The 18,597-nt window shown below is 46.2% G+C and overlaps 1 protein-coding gene and 1 long non-coding RNA gene across 2 annotated transcripts; one reads left to right on the top strand and one right to left on the bottom strand.

The window, feature by feature from the left end:
- Positions 1-8,347: 8,347 nt before the first annotated feature.
- On the bottom strand, positions 8,348-11,162 carry LOC119961230. Its single transcript, XR_005459620.1, has 2 exons — positions 11,048-11,162; positions 8,348-10,521 (listed from the first exon to the last, which is right to left on the bottom strand). It is a non-coding gene; the product is annotated as an uncharacterized LOC119961230 (long non-coding RNA).
- A 141-nt stretch (positions 11,163-11,303) lies between these two features.
- On the top strand, positions 11,304-15,272 carry LOC119961229 (zinc finger protein 501-like). Its single transcript, XM_038788679.1, has 3 exons — positions 11,304-11,370; positions 12,405-12,508; positions 13,040-15,272. Exon 3 carries the CDS (start codon positions 13,147-13,149, stop codon positions 14,428-14,430), a length of 1,284 nt encoding a protein of 427 aa, XP_038644607.1. The 5' UTR covers positions 11,304-11,370; positions 12,405-12,508; positions 13,040-13,146; the 3' UTR covers positions 14,431-15,272.
- Positions 15,273-18,597: the final 3,325 nt, after the last annotated feature.

Genomic DNA, 18,597 nt, shown 5'->3' with positions numbered 1-18,597 from the left:
AAATTTCATCCTTTCCAGAGCCCGGAATCCATATCTTTCTCTCGTTTCTCTCCCATCTCCCCTCATGCCCTCTCAGAGCTCATCTTGTCCATGAGACCCAGCTCCTGCTCCATCGACCCTATTCCCACTGAGCTACTGATCAGCCAACTACCCTTTGTCCATGGATATTGTCAACATTTCTCTCTCTTCAGGTACTCTCCCTCTGTCCTTAAAATCTGCCATCATCACCCCCCCTCAATAAAACAAACCCTTGACCCTGCCATCCTTACAAATTACTGCCCCATCTTCAACCTCCATCTCCTCTCCAAACTCTTTGAACATGTTGCCACCTCCCAAATCCTTGCCCATCTTTCCCAGAACTCCCATGGTTGAACCCTTCAATCAGGTCTCCGCCCTGTCACAGTGGTGAATACAAAAGACAAACAGAATCTCACCCGGCGAGAAGACAAACAATCCGGGAGCTTGGATGCAAGGGCGGCACGGTAGTACAGTGGGTAGCACAGTTGCTTCACAGCACCAGGGACCCGGGTTCGATTCCCGGCTTGGGTCACTGTCTGTGCGGAGTCTGCAAGTTCTCCCTGTGTCTGCGTGGGTTTCTTCCGGGTGATCCGCTTTCCTCCCAGTCCAAAGATGTGCAGGTTAGGTGGATTGACTACGCTAAATTGCCCTTAGTGTCCAAAAAGGTTAGGTGGGGTTACTAGGTTGCAGGGATAGGGTGGAGGTGTGGGCTTCAGTAGAGTGCTCGTGCCAAGGACTGATGTCGACTCGATGGGCCAAATGGCCTCCCCTGGACTGTAAATTCTCTGATTCTATGAGGTGAGATTGTCCTTTCTGAGCTCCAGCCAGGTGATGTTAAACACTCAGGCGGGAAAGACAAAAATCTGCAATGTGTTTAAAACAGCTGATTTATTTCACCAATATCTAGAATGTTAAACTCTACTCCCTTAGAGGTTATTATCATCAGAAACAAACTCCAACTATCAGAGTAAAAACCTCAAAGCTCTGGTACAGATAGAGGCCATTTGGCCCATTGTGTGAGTGCTGGCTGAAGTGGAGCTATTCAGCTTAATCCCATTTTGCAGATCTCAGTCGATTGTCCTGTATGTCCAAGTCCTTCAATTGGATCTCCAAGACATTTATTTTAAAGTGATCGGGATTTCTGCTTCTATGACCCCATCAGACAGCGAGTTCCAGACTCCCACCACTGAAATGATTTCCCCCTTCCACTCCCAATCCTCTGCTAATTACTTTAAATCTAAACCCCTTGGTTATTGATCTGTTAATGAAATAGATCCTTCTTAGCAATTTTATCCGGGCCCCTCAGAATGTTAAACACCTCAGTTAATCTCTCCTCAGCGTTCTCTGTTCCACAGAAAACCACCTCGGCCTCTCCAATCTCGCCTCATTGTTAAAATTCTCCACTTGTGTCAACATCCTAGTCAATCTCCTCTGCATCCTCTCTGGGATGAACACATCCTTCCTGTAATGTGGTGACCAGAGCTGTACTCAGTAATGTAGCTGTGGTTTAACTAGTGTTTTGGACAGCTCCAGTATAACCTCCCTGATCTTATAATAAACACAGAAAATGCTGGACATACTCAGCAGCTCTGGCAGCATCTGTGGAGAGAGGGGTTTCAGGTCTTTCCTCCAATAGAAATTGCCGGGAATATTCCCAGCTGTAGTACTCTATATCCCCGTGAATAACAAAGTATCCTCTCTGCCTTTCCAATCACCATATCTACCTCTCCTGTCACCTTCAGGGATCTGTGGACATGCACCCCTCTGTCCCTCTACACCTCACTATCAAACCATTCATATTCTTTCCCTTTGCCGTGTTTGTCCTCCCCAAATGTATTTATTGCCCGCGCTTCTCTGGATTGTTTTCTGGCCGGCTGATCAGTCTATTGATGTCTTCCTGCAGTCATTACAGCCTTGGTTCAAACATGGACAAAAGCGTTGAATGCCAGAGGTGAGGTGAGAGTGTCTGCCCTTGACATCAAGGCAGCATTTGACCGAGTATGGCATCAAGAAGCCCCAGCTAATCTGGACTCAATGGGAATCAGGGGGAACACTCTCCGCTGGTTGGAGTCGTGCCTGGCACAAAGGAAGATGGTTGTGGTGATTGGAGGCCAACCATTTCAGCTCCAGGGCATCACTGCAGGAGTTCCTTAGGATAGTGTCCACAGCCCAACGATCTTCATCTGCTTCATCAGTGACCTCCCTTCATCGTGAGGTCAGAAGTGGGGATGTTTGCGGATGACTGCACAATGTTCAGAATCATTCGCCAACCCTCAGATAATGAAGCCGTCCATGTCGAAATGCAGCAAGACCTGGACAATATCCAGGCTTGGGCTGATACGTGGCAAGTTACATTCGTGCCACACAAGTGTCAGGCAATCACCATCTCCTACAAGAGAGTATCTAACCATCGTCCCTTGACATTCAATGACATTCCATCGCTGAATCTTCCACAATCAACATCTTAGGGGGTGCCATTTATCAGAAACTGAACTGGACGAACCACATTAATACTGTGGCTACCAGGGCAGGGCAGGGCAGGGCAAAGACTAGGAATCCTATGACGGGTAACTCATCTCCTGACCCCCCCCCCAAAAGCCTGTCCACCATCTACAATGCACAAGTCAGGAATGTGGTGGAATACTCTCCACTTGCCTGGATGAGTGCGGCTCCAACAACACTCAAGAAGCTCAACACCATCCAGGACAAAGTAGCCCGCTTGATTGCTCCCCCTTCCACTAAAATTCAAACCATCCATCACTGCCGAACAGTGGCAGTCGTGTGTACCGTCTACAAGATGCACTGCAGTAACTCACCAATGTTCCTTAGTCAGCGCCTTCCAAACCCATGACCACCGCCATCTCGAAGGCCAAGAGCAGCAGATCACTGGGAACTCCACCAGCTGGAGGCTCCCCTCCAAGTCACTCACCACCCCGACTGGGAAATATATCACCGTTCCTTCCCTGTCACTGAGAGAAATTCCTGGAACTTACTCCCTGTCACTCCCTAACAGCAGTGGGTGTACCTGCACCTAAAGTACTGCAGTGGTTCAAGAAGGAAACTCCCCACCAGGTTTTGAAGGGCATCTAGGGATGGGCAATAAATGCTGGCCTAACCAGTGAAGCCCACATCGTATAAATGAATAAAAGTCTGCAGCTTTCTTTCTCGCTGTCAAAACGAGGATCGCAAATGACTTAATCCTGTCCCCATGTTAAAGTCTAAAGCATTGATATCGAACTCAAGAAGCATGGAATCGTGTCCTGGGAAATCTAGAATCCCACTGGAAATACTCCACCAATCACAAACATACCTCTCGACCACTGCCCTTTGCTTCCTGCTGCTCCAGCTGATGTCACTTCCTGCACTTGTGATTGTTCTGGACATGAGAAGTATCCTGGTTTTCCCACGTGGAACAGGACTGGAATCCCCGGCCAGGTCTTTAGTTATTTGATTAGTTGACTTAAGCAAAATCAATTTAAGATTAAAATAAATAAAGATTCATCAGCTTCTCACCAATCAGCTTCTTCCATTGAGCTGAAGTCACCTTCCTTTTATCAGGAATTAACTGAAATATTTTTTGTGAATTGTTTTTAATAATAAATTTAAAGTCCCCAATTCTTTTTTTCTCCAATAAGTGACAATTTAGCGTTGCCAATTCACCTACCCTGCACATCTTTGGGTTGTGGGGGTAAGACACGTGCAGACACAATGTGCAAACTCCACACGGACAATGGCCCAGAGCTGGGATTGAACCCAGGTCCTCAGCACCATGAGGCAGCAGTGCTAACCACTGTGTCATCTATTTTTATTGATTGTTAATATTTAAACCTGTCAAATGAGTAATTGACTGAAAAATTCAGACGTCTTTACTCTGACAATGCCAACTTCATCTTTATCCCCTAGATTTGATTAACGGACCACAAACTGTAATTCTATGAACAATGATCAGATTATTTCAGTTTTGTGATAATTAATGAATAGTCTCACTTTATAATTGATGAATGCAGTGACCAGGATGTGCTCTCCACAGGACTGGGATGCCCTGTCATTGCCTTTATTTATTCCATTATTCACTGACTGAAGCAACAATAAACTGGAGGTTAAAATAAATAAAGATTCATCAGCCACTCACCAATCAGCTCGATCCATTTGCCTGAAGTCACGTTATTTTTATCAGGAATTAAATGAAATGATTTTCTCCATTCTTGTTACCGAAACAACTCGGATTTTAACTTACTGAAAAATTCAGACTTCTTTACTGTTATAATCGCTTGTTATTCAGCTTTACCTTTATCCCCAACATTTGATCAATTGAACACTGACTGCAATTATATAAATGGTCAAATTAACTTCAGGTTTATACTAATTAATGAATCATGACTTATAGTTCATTAATACAGTGACCAGAACTTGTCTCAGTCCTCTAGCTGTACTCTTAAGTGTTTTATAAAGTTCTAGCATAATCCCCTTACTCTTATATTCCAGGCCTCATCCAAGAAAGGATTCTTGGCTGCCTGATCAATCTATCCAGCTACCTGTGGAGAGGGACTCCAATGCCTCTCTGTTGTTCTACAGTTCTCAGTATCATGCTATTCATAGTTCATTCCCTTGTCTTGTTTTCCCTCTGAAATTCATTAGCTCTCACTGTTTGTAGCACAGTGGTTAACACTGTTCACAGCACCAGGGTCCCAGGTTCAATTCCCAGTTTGGGTCACTCTCTGTGCGGAGTCTGCAAGTTCTCATCATGTCTGTGTGGGTTTCCTCCCACAACTCCTAAAAGACGTGCTATTAGGTAAATTGGACATTCTGAATTCTCTGTCTGTGTACCCAAACAGGTGCCGGAATGTGGCGACTAGAGTATTTTCACAGTAACTTCATTGCAGTGTTAATGTAAGCCTACTTGTGACAATAATAAAGATTATTATTAGATTGAATTCAGGGCGGCACGGTGGTGCAGTGGTTAGCACTGTTGTCTCACGGCGCCAAGCCCCTGGTTCGATGCCGGCCCTGCGTCACTGTCCATGTGGAGTTTGCACATTCTCCCCATGTCTGCGTGGGTCTCACCCCCACAAGTCAAAAGATGTGCAGGGTGGGTGGATTGGCCACGCTAAATTCCCCTTAATTGGAAAAAAATATTGGAGTACTCGAAATTTTAAAAAGATTGAATCCATTTGCAATTGTTCTGCCCATGTGACCAGTCCACTGATATCTCCCTGCAGTCCATGGCTTTCTCCCGCAATGTCAACAATACGGACAATTGTATCATCTGCAAATTTCATAATCGTTCATATATGTGAAACCCCACTGGAAACAGGCATCCTGACATCATTCAATCCTGGATGTGATTCACAGCAGCAGTAACAGCAGAATCCATCCCCTGCTGACGCCTGTGAACTTGCTGATGTCTGACAGGTTGTTTGACTGAGTGAATCCTCTCCCACACACAGAGCAGGTGTACTGCCTCTCCCCACTGTGAACTCACTGATGTGTCAGCAGATTCCATTCACTTTTAAATCCCTTCTCGCAATCAGAGCATTTGAAAGGTCTCTGATCAGTGTGAATAAGTTGGTGTGTAGTCTGGTGGGATAACTGAGTGAATTTCTTGTCACACACGGGGCAAGTGTACGGTCTCTGTCCAGTGTGAACTCGCTGGTGTTGCAGAAGGTTGGATGAATCAATGAATTCCTGCCCACAGACAGGGCAGGTGAACGGTCTCTCCCCAGTGTGAACTCAATGGTGTCCCAGAAGGTGGGCTAACCGAGTGAATCCCTTCTTACAGATTGAGCAGGTGAATGGCCTCTCCCCAGTGTGAGTCCGTTGATGTCTCAGTAAATCCTTTCTGCTTCTAAAGCTCTTCTCACAGTCAGAGGTCCAGAGGTTGGATAAAGTATCAAATCCCTTCCCACATTCCAGACAGGTGAAAGGCCTCTCACCACTGTGAACATTCTGGTGTGTGATGAGGTGTGATAACTGAGTGAATCCCTTCCCACACACGGAGCAGATGAACGGCCTTTCCCCAGTGTGAATATGTCGATGCGTTTCCAATTGAGACGGGTAACTGAATCCCATCCCACAGTCCCCACATTTCCACGGTGTCTCCGTGGTTATTGAAAGGTTATCAGGGTGTCGGTGGGATGCAGATTTGAGGTCACTATCAGATCAGCCGTGGTGTTATTAAACGGTGGAACAATGTTACACCGCAATGTTAAATAATTAGTTGAATATATATCGTTAAGCTTCGGTATTTTTCCATCTAATGGAATTGAAACTATTGTGTTAACCACGGAGACATTAAGGATGCCAAATGGGTGGATAAAAGGAAACCACTGGCTAAACAGAGCTGTGATGATTGAGCTGTGTTACCTATGGTTCTGGTCGCTGCTTACTCTGTCACTCGCAACAAGGTCATGTGAAAATGAAAATCGCTTATTGTCACGAGTAGGCTTCAATGAAGTTACTGTGAAAAGTCCCTAGTCGCCACATTCCGGCGCCTATCCGGGGAGGCTGGTACGGGAATCGAACCGTGCTGCTGGCCTGCTTGGTCTGCTTTAAAAGCCAGTGATTTAGCCTTGTGAGCTAAACCAGCCCCTACGTAGTAACACACACAAACTGCACGTGTGTGGCATTGGCAGCAAACACAAGATCTAGCAGCAGGATTAGAAAATTCAGCCCCTGGAGCCTGCTCCACCGTTCAAAACGATCATGGCTGATCTCATCCCAGACTCAACACCACTTTCCTGCCCATTCCCCAAAACCCTTCAACTCATTGCAAATTAAACATCTGTCTATCTCCTCATATTAACTCAATGTCCCGGCATCAACTGCATTCTGAGGTAGCGAATTCCACACTTCATGACCCTTTGAAAGAAGTATTATCTCCTGAGCTTTGTTTTAAATCAGCCATAATCATAACGGATGGCAGAGCAGGTTCGAAGGGCCGAATGGCCTCCTCCTGATTCTATTTTCTATATTTCTAAAATCCTCAACCCCGTCTGTTCATATGTAACCTCCACCACAAGAACCAGGGTAGCAAGTGTTTGTGAAAACCATCACCTTCCAGTTCCCCATCAAGTCACACACCGTCCTGACCTGTCTGACATCCGGTTAGTCACAATTTGGTTCTAATCTAATTAGTCCCCACTATAAATTCCATCGCTCTCTCTGAAAACTGTCTGAGGTTAAACCAGAACATTCACAACCACAGCATCATATTTCACCTCAAACTGTGTTTCCAACCACGTATCCACATCATCACAAAGACCACCTATTTCCACCTCAGCCACATCGCCCAATTCTACCTTATTGCCAGCTGATTGGGTGCTGAAGCCGTCACCCATTCCTCGTGATGCAGAGCGAAGCCAGCAGTGTGGGTTCCATTCCCGTACCGGCTGAGGTTATTCATGAAGGCCCCACCTTCTCAACCCTGCCCCTCACCCGAGGTGTGGTGATCCTCAGGTCAAATCACCTCCAGTCAGCCCTCCCCTCAAAGGGGAAAGCAGCCTATGGTCATCAGGGACTTTGGCAACTTTACCTTACCTGTTACCTTCCCAACCCCACTCCCGCCAGCCTCCCATATTCAACATCCCTGTAATCCAGAGGCCATCTGAGTCAGATGGAGGATAATGTAGGAAAAGGTGACCTTTTCCATTTTGGCAAAATGGGGCAGTACGGGGCACAGTGGTTAGCACTGCTGTCTCACAGTTCCAGGATCCCAAGGTCAATTCCGGCCTCAGGTGACTGTCTGTGCGGAGTCTGCACGTTCTCCCCGTGTCTGCATGGGTTTCCTCCGGGTGCTCCAGTTTCCTCCCATAGTACAAAGATGTGAATGTTAGGTGGATTGACCATGATAAAATTGCCTCTTGGTCCTTGGTGTCCAAAAGGTGGTGTTACTAGGTTACGGGGAGACGGTGGAGGCGTGGGATTATGTAGGATGCTCTTTCCAGGGACCGGTGCAGACTCGATGGGCCGCATGGCCTCCTTCTGCATTGTAAATTCTATAATTCTATGAAAAGCAGTATTCTATTTGTACAGTGTACTGTACCAAAGATGTGCAGGTTAGATGGATTGGCTATGCTAAATATTTTCTCTTAGTGTCAGAAAATGTGCAGCTTAGGTGTGGTTACGGAGTTATGGGGATAGGGCAGGGGAGTGGGCTGAGGTAGACTGCTCTTTCAGAGGGTCGGTGCAGACTCAATGGGCTGAATAGCGTCCTTCTGCACGGTGAGGATTTTATGGTTCTATTTAAATGGAGAGAGGTTGTAGAACTCTGTGGGACAGGGTGATCTGGGAGCCCTGGCACATGAATCGCGTAAATGAGTCAACATGATTAGCAAGTGTTCTTTATTACAAGGGGAACAGAATGTAAAAGCCGGGGTGCTTTGCTGCAGTTGTACAGGGTGTTGGTGAGGCCACAGCTGGAATAACAGGCACAGTTTTGTTCTTACTGATGAAAGTATTCTAATAATATTAGAATCAGTTGAGAGATGGTTCACACCCACTGATTTCTGGAATGAGGGGGTTTATCTTATGCAGAAACATTGGACAGTTTGGGCTTGTCTCCAGTGAGGTTCAGAAGAATGAGGTGATCTTATTGAAACATCCAAGATCCTGAGGGGATCTGACAGGATGGAAGCTGAAAGTATGGTTTCCCTTGTGGCAGAGACCAGACCTTAGGGAGTCAGGTTAGAAATACGGGTCTACCATTTAACACAGAGAGGAGGAGAAATGTTTTCTCAGAGGGACATTAGTCTGTGGAATTCTTTTCCTGAGAGAGCAGTGGAATCAGGGTTATTGAATCTTTTTAAAGGCAGAGTTAAATTGATTATTGATGGATGGGGGAGTCAAAGTTATAGGGGATACAGAGGAAAGTGGAGTTGAAGCCACAATCTGATCAGCCAAGATCTTTTCAAATTGCGGGCAGACTCGAGGAGCTGAATGACCCACTCCTGTCTGTATACACGTATATTCATCTGCCGTTTAGTGGGAACACAGTTGATGCAGCAGGAGGTGGGTCTAATGAAAATGATGGGACCTGAGATGATGTGAGGGGAGAGAAACGAGAGAAAGAAGTGAGTTCAGGATTCGGGAACGGAGGAACTTTGGAGGTAGTTTAGCCCAATCGGCAAGTGGAAGGGAGGGAATCAGCAGAGGCAGCTGATCGGATTGTCTCAATCTCAGTGACAAAGAAGCTCCACAAGCTCCTCATGCTTGTTGTTGGAGGTGAGGATGGAGGAAACAGGGGAGAGCAAGAGACCTTCAAAAGGAATAAACTTGCATTCAACATATTAAAATGATTCATCAAATAGAAATTCTGAAGACAATTCTAGTTTCTCTGGAACATTTTTTCCTTTCTTGTTCCCCCAAAGCTGTAAATCCCCATCCCACACACTCTCCCTCCTCCCTGGGCTGAAATCCAAACCCATCTCACCATCTGCACCATTTCTTTCCTCCACTCCCAGTTTTCTCTCTCCCTCTCCTCTACCTGGATTCAATTCTCCAGCTCTCGTCTGCGAACTGACAATAGAATCAATAATTCTTAACTGAGACCTGTTTTATATTCCAGATTTAGTAACTGAATTTAAATTTTACCAGCTATTGTGGTGGGATTTGAACCCATGTCCACAGAGGATTACTCTGGGACTCTGGATCACTATTCCAGTGACATTATCACAGCACAACCATCGCTAACCAAATAACATTGAACATCAGCAGAAACAAATTCAAACTATCAAAATGAACACGGTTGAGTGTGATTAACAGCAGCATTAGAAACAAAATCCAAACTCTCCAATCATCAGTGCACTCGCTCATGTGTCAGCAGGTTGGCTAACTGTATGAATCTCTTCCCACATTTGGAGCAACTGAATGGCCTCTCCCCAGTGTGAACCCTCTGGTGTGTCAGCAGTGCTGATGACTGAGTAAATCTCTTCCCACACACAGAACAGGTGAATGGCCTTTCGCCAGTGTGGATTCGCTGGTGTATCAGCAGTTGGGATGACTGAGTGAATCCATTCCCACACAGGGAGCAGATGAATGGTCTCTCCCCTGTGTGACCTCGCTGGTGCACAGTGAGGGCGAATGACTGCCTGAAATTCTTTCCACAGAATGCGCAGCTGAATGGCTTCTCTTGTGTGTGAATTCTCTGGTGTGACTGGAGGATGAATAATGCAGTGAATCCCCTCCCACACACTGAGCAGGTGAATGGCCTCTCTCCAGTGTGACTGCGGCGATGGGTTTCCAGCTCCGATGGGTAATTGAATTCCTTCTCACAGTCCCCACATTTCCACGGTTTCCCCATGGTGTGGCTGCGCTTGTGTCTCGACAGGCCGGATGAATGGCTGAAGCCTTGTCCACACACAGAACATGTGTAGGTTTTATCATTCTTGTGAATGGTGCTTTTTCGCTCCATGTTCAAATTTCGATGATAGATTTCAATAAATGGAGCAGCTGTCAGATCTTGAAATGATGTTTCCGATGTCTCACTGCAAATCCTCTCCTATTATCCTGTGGAATTGATTTTAAAAAGAAAACAAGGATGATAGAACTGTAAAGAGGTCTGTAAATCCCCGTCCCACACACTCTCCCTCCTCCCTGGGCTGAAATCCACACCCATCACACCATCTGCACCATTTATTTCCTCCACTCCCAGTTTTCTCCCTCCCTCTCCTCTGCCTGGGTTCAGTTCTCCAGCTCCTGTCTGCAGACTGACAATAAAATCAATGGGTGTTATTGGGGGTTTGGGGCCTCCAGCGGGTGTTTGTGAATCCTCCCCGCCCACCTGCCAGGGTTTCCTTCCTTGCCAGAGATCAGAGTCCTCATTGCATTGAGTGCAAAGTGTAAGCTCTTATTTGGTATCCCCCCCCATCCTGTGATGTGAACCACCCTCCAGTGTGTGAAGCAGGATGGTGCCCGTTAACCTGGGCCTGTTCCCGGGAGGGAGGGAGAAGCTCCGCAGCTGCAAACCAGGGAGCTGACAATGATGGTGAAGGGTTTGCGGATCCACAAAGTGTTTCCAAATCCTCCCACCCACCGCCTGACGCTGACTCCGCTTCTCCGGGACAAACAAGGGCCGAGACATCAATCACACTGCGCAAGCGCCAGACTCACTGACAATGCGCATGCGCACTGGTATTCGGCCTCCTACGCACGGCTCATGCTCAGCTTACAATATTCGGGGAGTGATTGACGGTTTATCTGGACCAATAGGAACAGGGCACATTCCTGGAGGACCAAGAGGAAGCGGCTGGTACTCCGACCAATCGGAATGAATAATGGGCGGAGCCAATGTGATTGAAGCATGCGCAGTGTGAGTAATGGCGATGGAGAGAAAGTTAATGTCCGGATCAACAATTGGTAAACTGTATTTTTGCTTGAACTGAGGGCGCGAAGGACCGGCGGGTGGCTGGAGAGGCTTCTTAAACTCGTCGTGTAAATTTTAAACCCAAAATAAGAACTTACCGGTTTCCATTTATACAGCGTGGGGCCACAGCTGCTCGTTTTCGGCCCCCATTATTGGCCGCCATCTTTATTCGGGGCTATGTGCAGCCGAACGCGTGCTGTGTCGCCATCTTTGTTGGGGGCAATGTGTTGAATGACTGGGACGCGCCTGTTCCCCATTGATCAGAATGGAGACAATTTGTCCATCAAACTGGATTAGTCTTTGAGTCCCAATGTCTTATTGAGGAGAGAGAACGGTGGCAGAGTAGGAGTGACGGAAATAAATCCTGTTCTCCTGAACCCACTCCTTCATCCAGATTCGTCAAATCCCCATGAAAACTCCTTATCTTGAATCAATGCGCCGGTTATTGACCGTATTGATTGAGGAGAAAAAGTTCTCCCTACCTATCCTGTCTATGCCCTGCCTCATGTGGGTCTGTTCAGTCACATGAAGACCCATGGCTGAAACTCACAATCCTGAGTAGATGTCCTTCTGGAGTCCAGGGGCTACTGACAATGACAAGGAACAACGTGGAGCAGGAAGCACGAGCGGACATCCTGGGCCAGGGTGGAGAGGAGGGAATTTTGCGAATTTCTATCCTGGACTGGTTATGATGGATTTTGGAAACTCCTTTTCCAAGCGGTTCATAGAACATAGAACAGTACAGCACAGAACAGGCCCTTCGGCCCTCAATGTTGTGCCGAGCCATGATCACCCTACTCAAACCTACGTATCCACCCTATACCCGTAACCCAACAACTCCCCCTTAACCTTACTTTTTCTAGGACACTACGGGCAATTTAGCATGGCCAATCCACCTAACCCGCACATCTTTGGACTGTTAGAAGGGTGATTTACACACAGCAAACTTAAACTAAGAGAAATGCTTATCCCTTTGCAATTTCTATATTGGACTAACACTGTTGACTTTTGTAAACGCCATTCACAGGATATTAGAAGAGGATTTGCAGACAGGACACTTGAAGCAAATACCACATTAAATCTTACAACGTCACTGATTCATCAGGACTTGGACATTATTGGTCTTTCAGTGTAAGTCTTTCACTGCTCATTACCACTGTGTAAAATTTCTTTTTCCTGACTCTCCTGGGCCAGGGTGGAGAGGAGGGAATTTTGCGAATTTCTATCCTGGACTGGTTATGATGGATGAAATTTGCAATTTCCATCCCGCTGATGGAGGTGGCTAGCACGAGGGGACATAGCCTTAAATTGAGGGGTAATAGATATAGGACAGAGGTCAGAGGTGGGTTTTTTACGCAAAGAGTGGTGAGGCCGTGGAATGCCCTACCTGCAACAGTAGTGAACTCGCCAACATTGAGGGCATTTAAAAATTTATTGGATAAGCATATGGATGATAAGGGCATAGTGTAGGTTAGATGGCCTTTAGTTTTTTTTTTCCATGTCGGTGCAACATCGAGGGCCGAAGGGCCTGTACTGCGCTGTATCGTTCTATGTTCTATGTTCCCAGAGATGGTTCCACAAATGACCAGCTTCATTTTGCTCAGTTTCACAACCTGTCTGTGTGTTTCACTCCCTCTTTTCTGTTTTCAATCAATTTCACAGGTGTTAGAAGCGGAGGACTGCAGTAAAGAAACTCAAACCCAATATAACATTTGTGTTTGATGCCATCGCCCACTTTATCCTAAACTGAATATCATCAGAATTTGAACATGGAAGAAAAAAGCCCCGTTCACAGCGGAGAGAAACTGTACACATGTTGTGTGTGTGGACGAGGCTTTAACCAATCACCTGACCTGTTGAAACATAAATGCAATCACGGCGGAGAGAAACCGTGGAAATGTGGAGACTGTGGGAAGAGATTCAATCACCCATCTGAGTTGGAAACTCATCGACGCAGTCACACCGGAGAGAGGCCGTTCACCTGTCCTGAGTGTGGGAAGGGATTCATTCAGTCATCCCACCTGCTGAGACACCAGCGAGTTCACACTGACGAGAGACCTTTTCAATGCCCAGACTGCAGGAAGTGCTGTAAAAGCTTTAGTGATCTGATGTCCCATCAACGTGTTCACACTGACGAGAGACCTTTTAAATGTCCAGCCTGTGGGAAATGCTATAAAAGTTCTGGGGAACTGATGCGTCATCAACGTGTTCACACCGAGGAGAAACCGTTTAAATGCTTGGACTGCCAGAAGAGTTATAAAAGTTCTGGAGAATTGATGTCTCATCAACGTGTTCACACTGACGAGAGACCTTTCAAATGTCCAGACTGTGGGAAGTGCTACAAAAGTTCTGGGGAACTGATGCACCATAAACGTGTTCATACTGACGAGAAACCGTTCAGGTGCTCTCACTGTGGGACTGGGTTCAGGAAATCATCTGGCCTCACTGAACACCAGCGAATTCACACTGGAGAGAGGCCGTTCACTTGCACGGAGTGTGGGAAGAGATTCACTCAGTCATCCACCCTGCGGAGACACCAGCTGGTTCATACTGAGGAGAGACCTTTTAAATGCCCAGACTGTGGGAAATGCTATAAAAGTTCTGGGGAACTGATGCTCCATCAACGTGTTCACACTGATGAGAGACCATTCAGATGCTCTCACTGCGAGATTGGGTTCAAACAATCATCTCAACTCTCTAAACACCAGCGCGTTCACACTGGGGCGAGGCCATTCACCTGCACTGCGTGTGGGAAGGGATTCACTCAGTCATCGAGTCTGCTGACACACCAGCAGGTTCACAGTGAGGAAACGTTTAAATGCCTAGTCTGCAGGAAGGGATATAAACACCCTGGGGACATCCCACCTCATGACATACAAGCAGGTTCACACAGGGCAGAGACCATTCACTTGCACCATGTATGGGAAGGGATTCACTCAATCATCCAACCGGCTGAGACACCACTGAGTTCACAAGTGACTTCAGGAGTTGGATTTTGCTGTCAGCCACCTGTGATGAATATCAGACTGTCCACAGAACTTGGTTTAGAATAAGGACACGTATAAGCAGCAGAAATTAATACACCAAGTGTTTTAATTCAAAGTGGAATAAAACCATTTTAGCAGAAAGGTCTTTCAAAAGTCAGTATGAGTTGCAAAAACTTTAGATGTCCCCTGGGATCAGACAAATGCAGGGCTTAAGGACAGCCCATAAATTCTTCAAATTACCTTCCTGCAATTCTAACCACAAGCCAGGGCCCTTGAAGGGCCCTTAGTTTTTTCCATGTCGGTGCAACATCGAGGGCCGAAGGGCCTGTACTGCGCTGTATCGTTCTATGTTCTAAGGTATATAGAGATAGCAAGTCGAATAAAATAAGCAAACTTCCTTCTTAGCTATAGAACCGTTGACACTTGAGAATGCCAATTGGAATAGTGGCTATCTGGACATCTATATATTTAAGAATCTTGACACATTAAAAATAGAGAAAAGTAGAGTTGTGTCTCGAACAACTCCCTGTCCGACCACATTACACAAAATAGGAAGAAATGTGTCTGTAAACAGGCAGATTCACAGAATCGGTACTCACTCTCTCTCCAGCTAAGAGTGCAGTCAGAGTTCTGTTCCTCAGCCTGCTTCGTCAAACAAAGACCATCGTGGTTTTTGTAAGTTTGTTTCTATTGAACTTCTTCGAAATATATTAGAAATTGATATGAGATACTTTTGGATTTTCTATGTTTAGATATATCCTTCTCTTAGAGACGTTAGCAGATGACAAAAGGCTGTTGACTGATTTCTATTTTTAACTGACAAAGGACTGTTAACCAATTCATATTTTTAACTCTGCAATTTTGTATGTATAAATTGAAAGTATTTTATAATAAAATACTATTCGAAATAACTGTGTAGTCTTACTCTCAATCATTTTGTATCCTTTCTGCTGTTGACCCTTTTATGTCTTTATCCATGAACTTCAATTCTACTAGACACGTTTTGAAAGTTCCTGTATACACCATCTACAGCACGAACCTCATCCACATTCTTACCTCATCAAAAAAGTTGTATTAATAAAAGATGATTTACCATTAATACATTTTATATCAGTCCATACTTGCTGATTTGGGTGTTAATATTTTCCTGGATTATGACTTCTGCTGCACAATGCACGTGGTGAACCCTTTGGTGTCTCAGCAGAGTGGACGAGGCAGTGAATCCCTTCGCACACTTGGAGCAGACAAATGGCCTCTCCCCTCTGTGAACTCGCTGTTGGTTAGATGACAGTGAATCCCTTCCCACGATCAGAGCAGGTGAACGGCCTCTCCCCAGTGTAAATTCTCTGGTGTGAAAACAGGTCGGTTGACTGAGCGAATCCCTTCGCACGATTGGAGCAGGTAAACGGCCTCTCCCTGGTGCGAATTCGCTGGTGTACAGCGAGTTAAGACGATCACTTGAATCCCATCGCACAGCGAGAGCACCTGAACGGTCTCTCATCATTGTGAACACGTTGATGAGACTTCAGTTCCCCAGAACATTTATAGCACTTCCTGCAGTCTGGGCATTTAAACGGTCTCATCAGTGTGAACTCGCTGGTGTCTCAGCAGATCAGGTGACTGAGTGAATCCCTTCCCACATGTATAGCAGGTGAACAGCCTCTCACCAGTGTGACAACGCCAGTGCTTTACCAGGTCAGAAGGGATCATGAATCCCTTCCCACAATCCACACATTTCCTCGGCTTCTCCCCGTTGTGACAGCATTTATGTTCTGACAGGTCAGATGATTGGCTGAATCCTTGTACACACAAAGAACACGTGTATGATTTTTCCCCCACTGTGAACAACGCGCTTTCCTTCCATGTTCAAAATCCGATGATATTCAGGATTCAATATATTAGCCGACTCCATCAGATCCTGATGAGTTGTTTAGTTTGAGTTTCCCAACTGCAAATGCTCCCTTCTAATGCCCTGTGAAACTAATTACAAACAGAAAAATAGGGAGTGAGAGAGAACCCGTTAGAACACAAAGGCAGGTTGTGAAATTGAGCTGAATGAATCTGGTCATTTGTGGAGCCGACACTAGGAGAAAGTGACCATGAAAGTCACTGGATTACGGAGTATGATGCAGCAACATAGCACAGTGGTTAGCACAGTTGTTTCGCAGGCTTGGGACAAATGGCCTCCTTCTGCACTGTAAATTCTATGATTCTAAGCTCACTGGGGAGACAGGTTTGGTGATGTAATTCATCTAATGCTGTGGGGACATGGGTTCAAGTGTCACCAAGGCAGCTGGTGGAAGTTGAATTTAACGAATAAATCAGGAATATAATGTGGGCGGCATGGTGATTGGCACTGCTGCCTCACAGTGCCAGGGACATGGGTTTGATTCCAACCTCGGGTGACTGGGTGGAGTTTGCACATTCTGCTGTGTCTGTGTGGGTTGGCTCCGGGTGCTGCGGTCACCATCCACAGTCCAAAGGGCAATGATAATATAATTGATTTCCTCTGGTATTCATCACCCACCCAAATCGACTCCACATTCTTTGGGCCTGGATCGTCCCTCAGAACTGTACTTATTTCCTCCCTTATTAGCAGAACTACCCCGCCACCTTTTCCTTCCTGCCTGTTCGTCCCAAAAGTCAAATGATCCTGAACACTTATGTCCCTATTTGAATAGATACTCACCACTTCCTACTTATCAATCAGCAGGTTCTCAGAGTACTACCCTACGATGCTGACGTCAGGACACACTTCCCAGTCCGCTTCGCTGCAATACTGACAGCAGGACCCTTCCCAGTCCGTTTCACTGCAATGCTGACAGCAGGACAGTCTTCCCAGTCTGCTTCACTGCTACGCTGACAGCAGGGTACTCTTCCCAGTCTGCTTCACTGCTACGCTGACAGCAGGATACTCTACCCAGTCTGCTTCACTTCTACGCTGACAGCAGGACACTCTTCCCAGTCTGCTTCACTGCTACGCTGACAGCAGGACACACTTCTGTAACCGTCTCACTGTGATACACCCTGATTGCGATACACCCTAATGAATTGAGTGACTCAGTCAGGTCCTGCATGTGATGGTTGCTTTGAGTGTCCCGTCGGCAAGTCCTTCCCATTTAATATTCTGTAAAAAGGACTTTACTAAAAAAAGCCATCACTGTGTCCAGGATAGGAATTGAGAGACATTTTTCTTGTCTGTTGCAAATCCTTCCCTCTTAATCCTGAAGTTTCTAAACACTCCGTGCAAACTGAGAGCGGGATTTTGTAATTCAGGTTTGCAGTCCTACACCAAGTGTTTGACAATCCCTCCCAGTCCACTCTCCTGTACTCGGCCCGTTTCTCCGGTGGACTTTCAACCTGGCCGCCATCTTCCTGATCCAGAAATCGCACTGCGCATGCTTCACCTAGCTCCGCCCCTTATTACTCCAATTGGTTGGAGGACCAGCCGCTCCCGACCTCCATCACCTATTGGTCCGAGGCCGATGTCAATCATTGTGCTGGAGCATGCGCAGCCGAAAGATTCTGACCAGGAGCCAGCTGCTTTTTAACGGCGGAGTGCAGATCCAGAGGCGAAAATAAATCCCGTGAACCGAGATAGAGCCGATGGGGAGGTAAAAGAGACTTAATAAATTAATTAAATGGACACTGAATCCTGAATAAGCTCTCGGTCCCGCGATTGCTCGGTGCTGAGACTTTTCTCCAGCACAGGCCTGATTTAACGGCCGCCATCTTTTTGCGGGGCAATGACCTTCCATCAGGGCCGATGGGAATCTGAAACTTTACATGTTACGTTCATCCGGATTGATGCAAAAATACCAAATTTAAAAGCGAATAACAATTACTAATATATGAGGAAAAGGTGTAAATTGGTCAGACACTCAGTTCTGATTGGGCAGGACTTTACTGTGGCGAATGCAGCAGGGAGCTATCATCTCCTATGGAGTTGTTTAGGTCCAGAAGAGGCCCCTTTCCTAGACACATTCCATTTTCCGAGTATGAATATATGGAGCTTCTCGCAAGTGTTAGTGGAACACTTTACGAGCCCGACTGAGAATCTTCAAAATTTGATATTCCTGTGTCTGTCGCGATGTGTATCAGATATAAAAGGTTTTGACACAACGTCCTTTTAGCAATACTCCAGTGTCTTAAAGGATGAGAAAGTAGGAGACAGAGAGAGAGGTGGAAAGAGAGAATTTCAGAGTTTGAGGATGAGAGATCAGAAGGCATGGT

Source organism: Scyliorhinus canicula, unplaced genomic scaffold, assembly GCF_902713615.1.
Source record: "Scyliorhinus canicula unplaced genomic scaffold, sScyCan1.1, whole genome shotgun sequence".
NCBI lineage: Eukaryota > Metazoa > Chordata > Chondrichthyes > Carcharhiniformes > Scyliorhinidae > Scyliorhinus > Scyliorhinus canicula.
The sequence above is the reverse complement of the archived record's forward strand: the minus strand, read 5'-3'. Positions and strand labels throughout refer to the sequence as shown.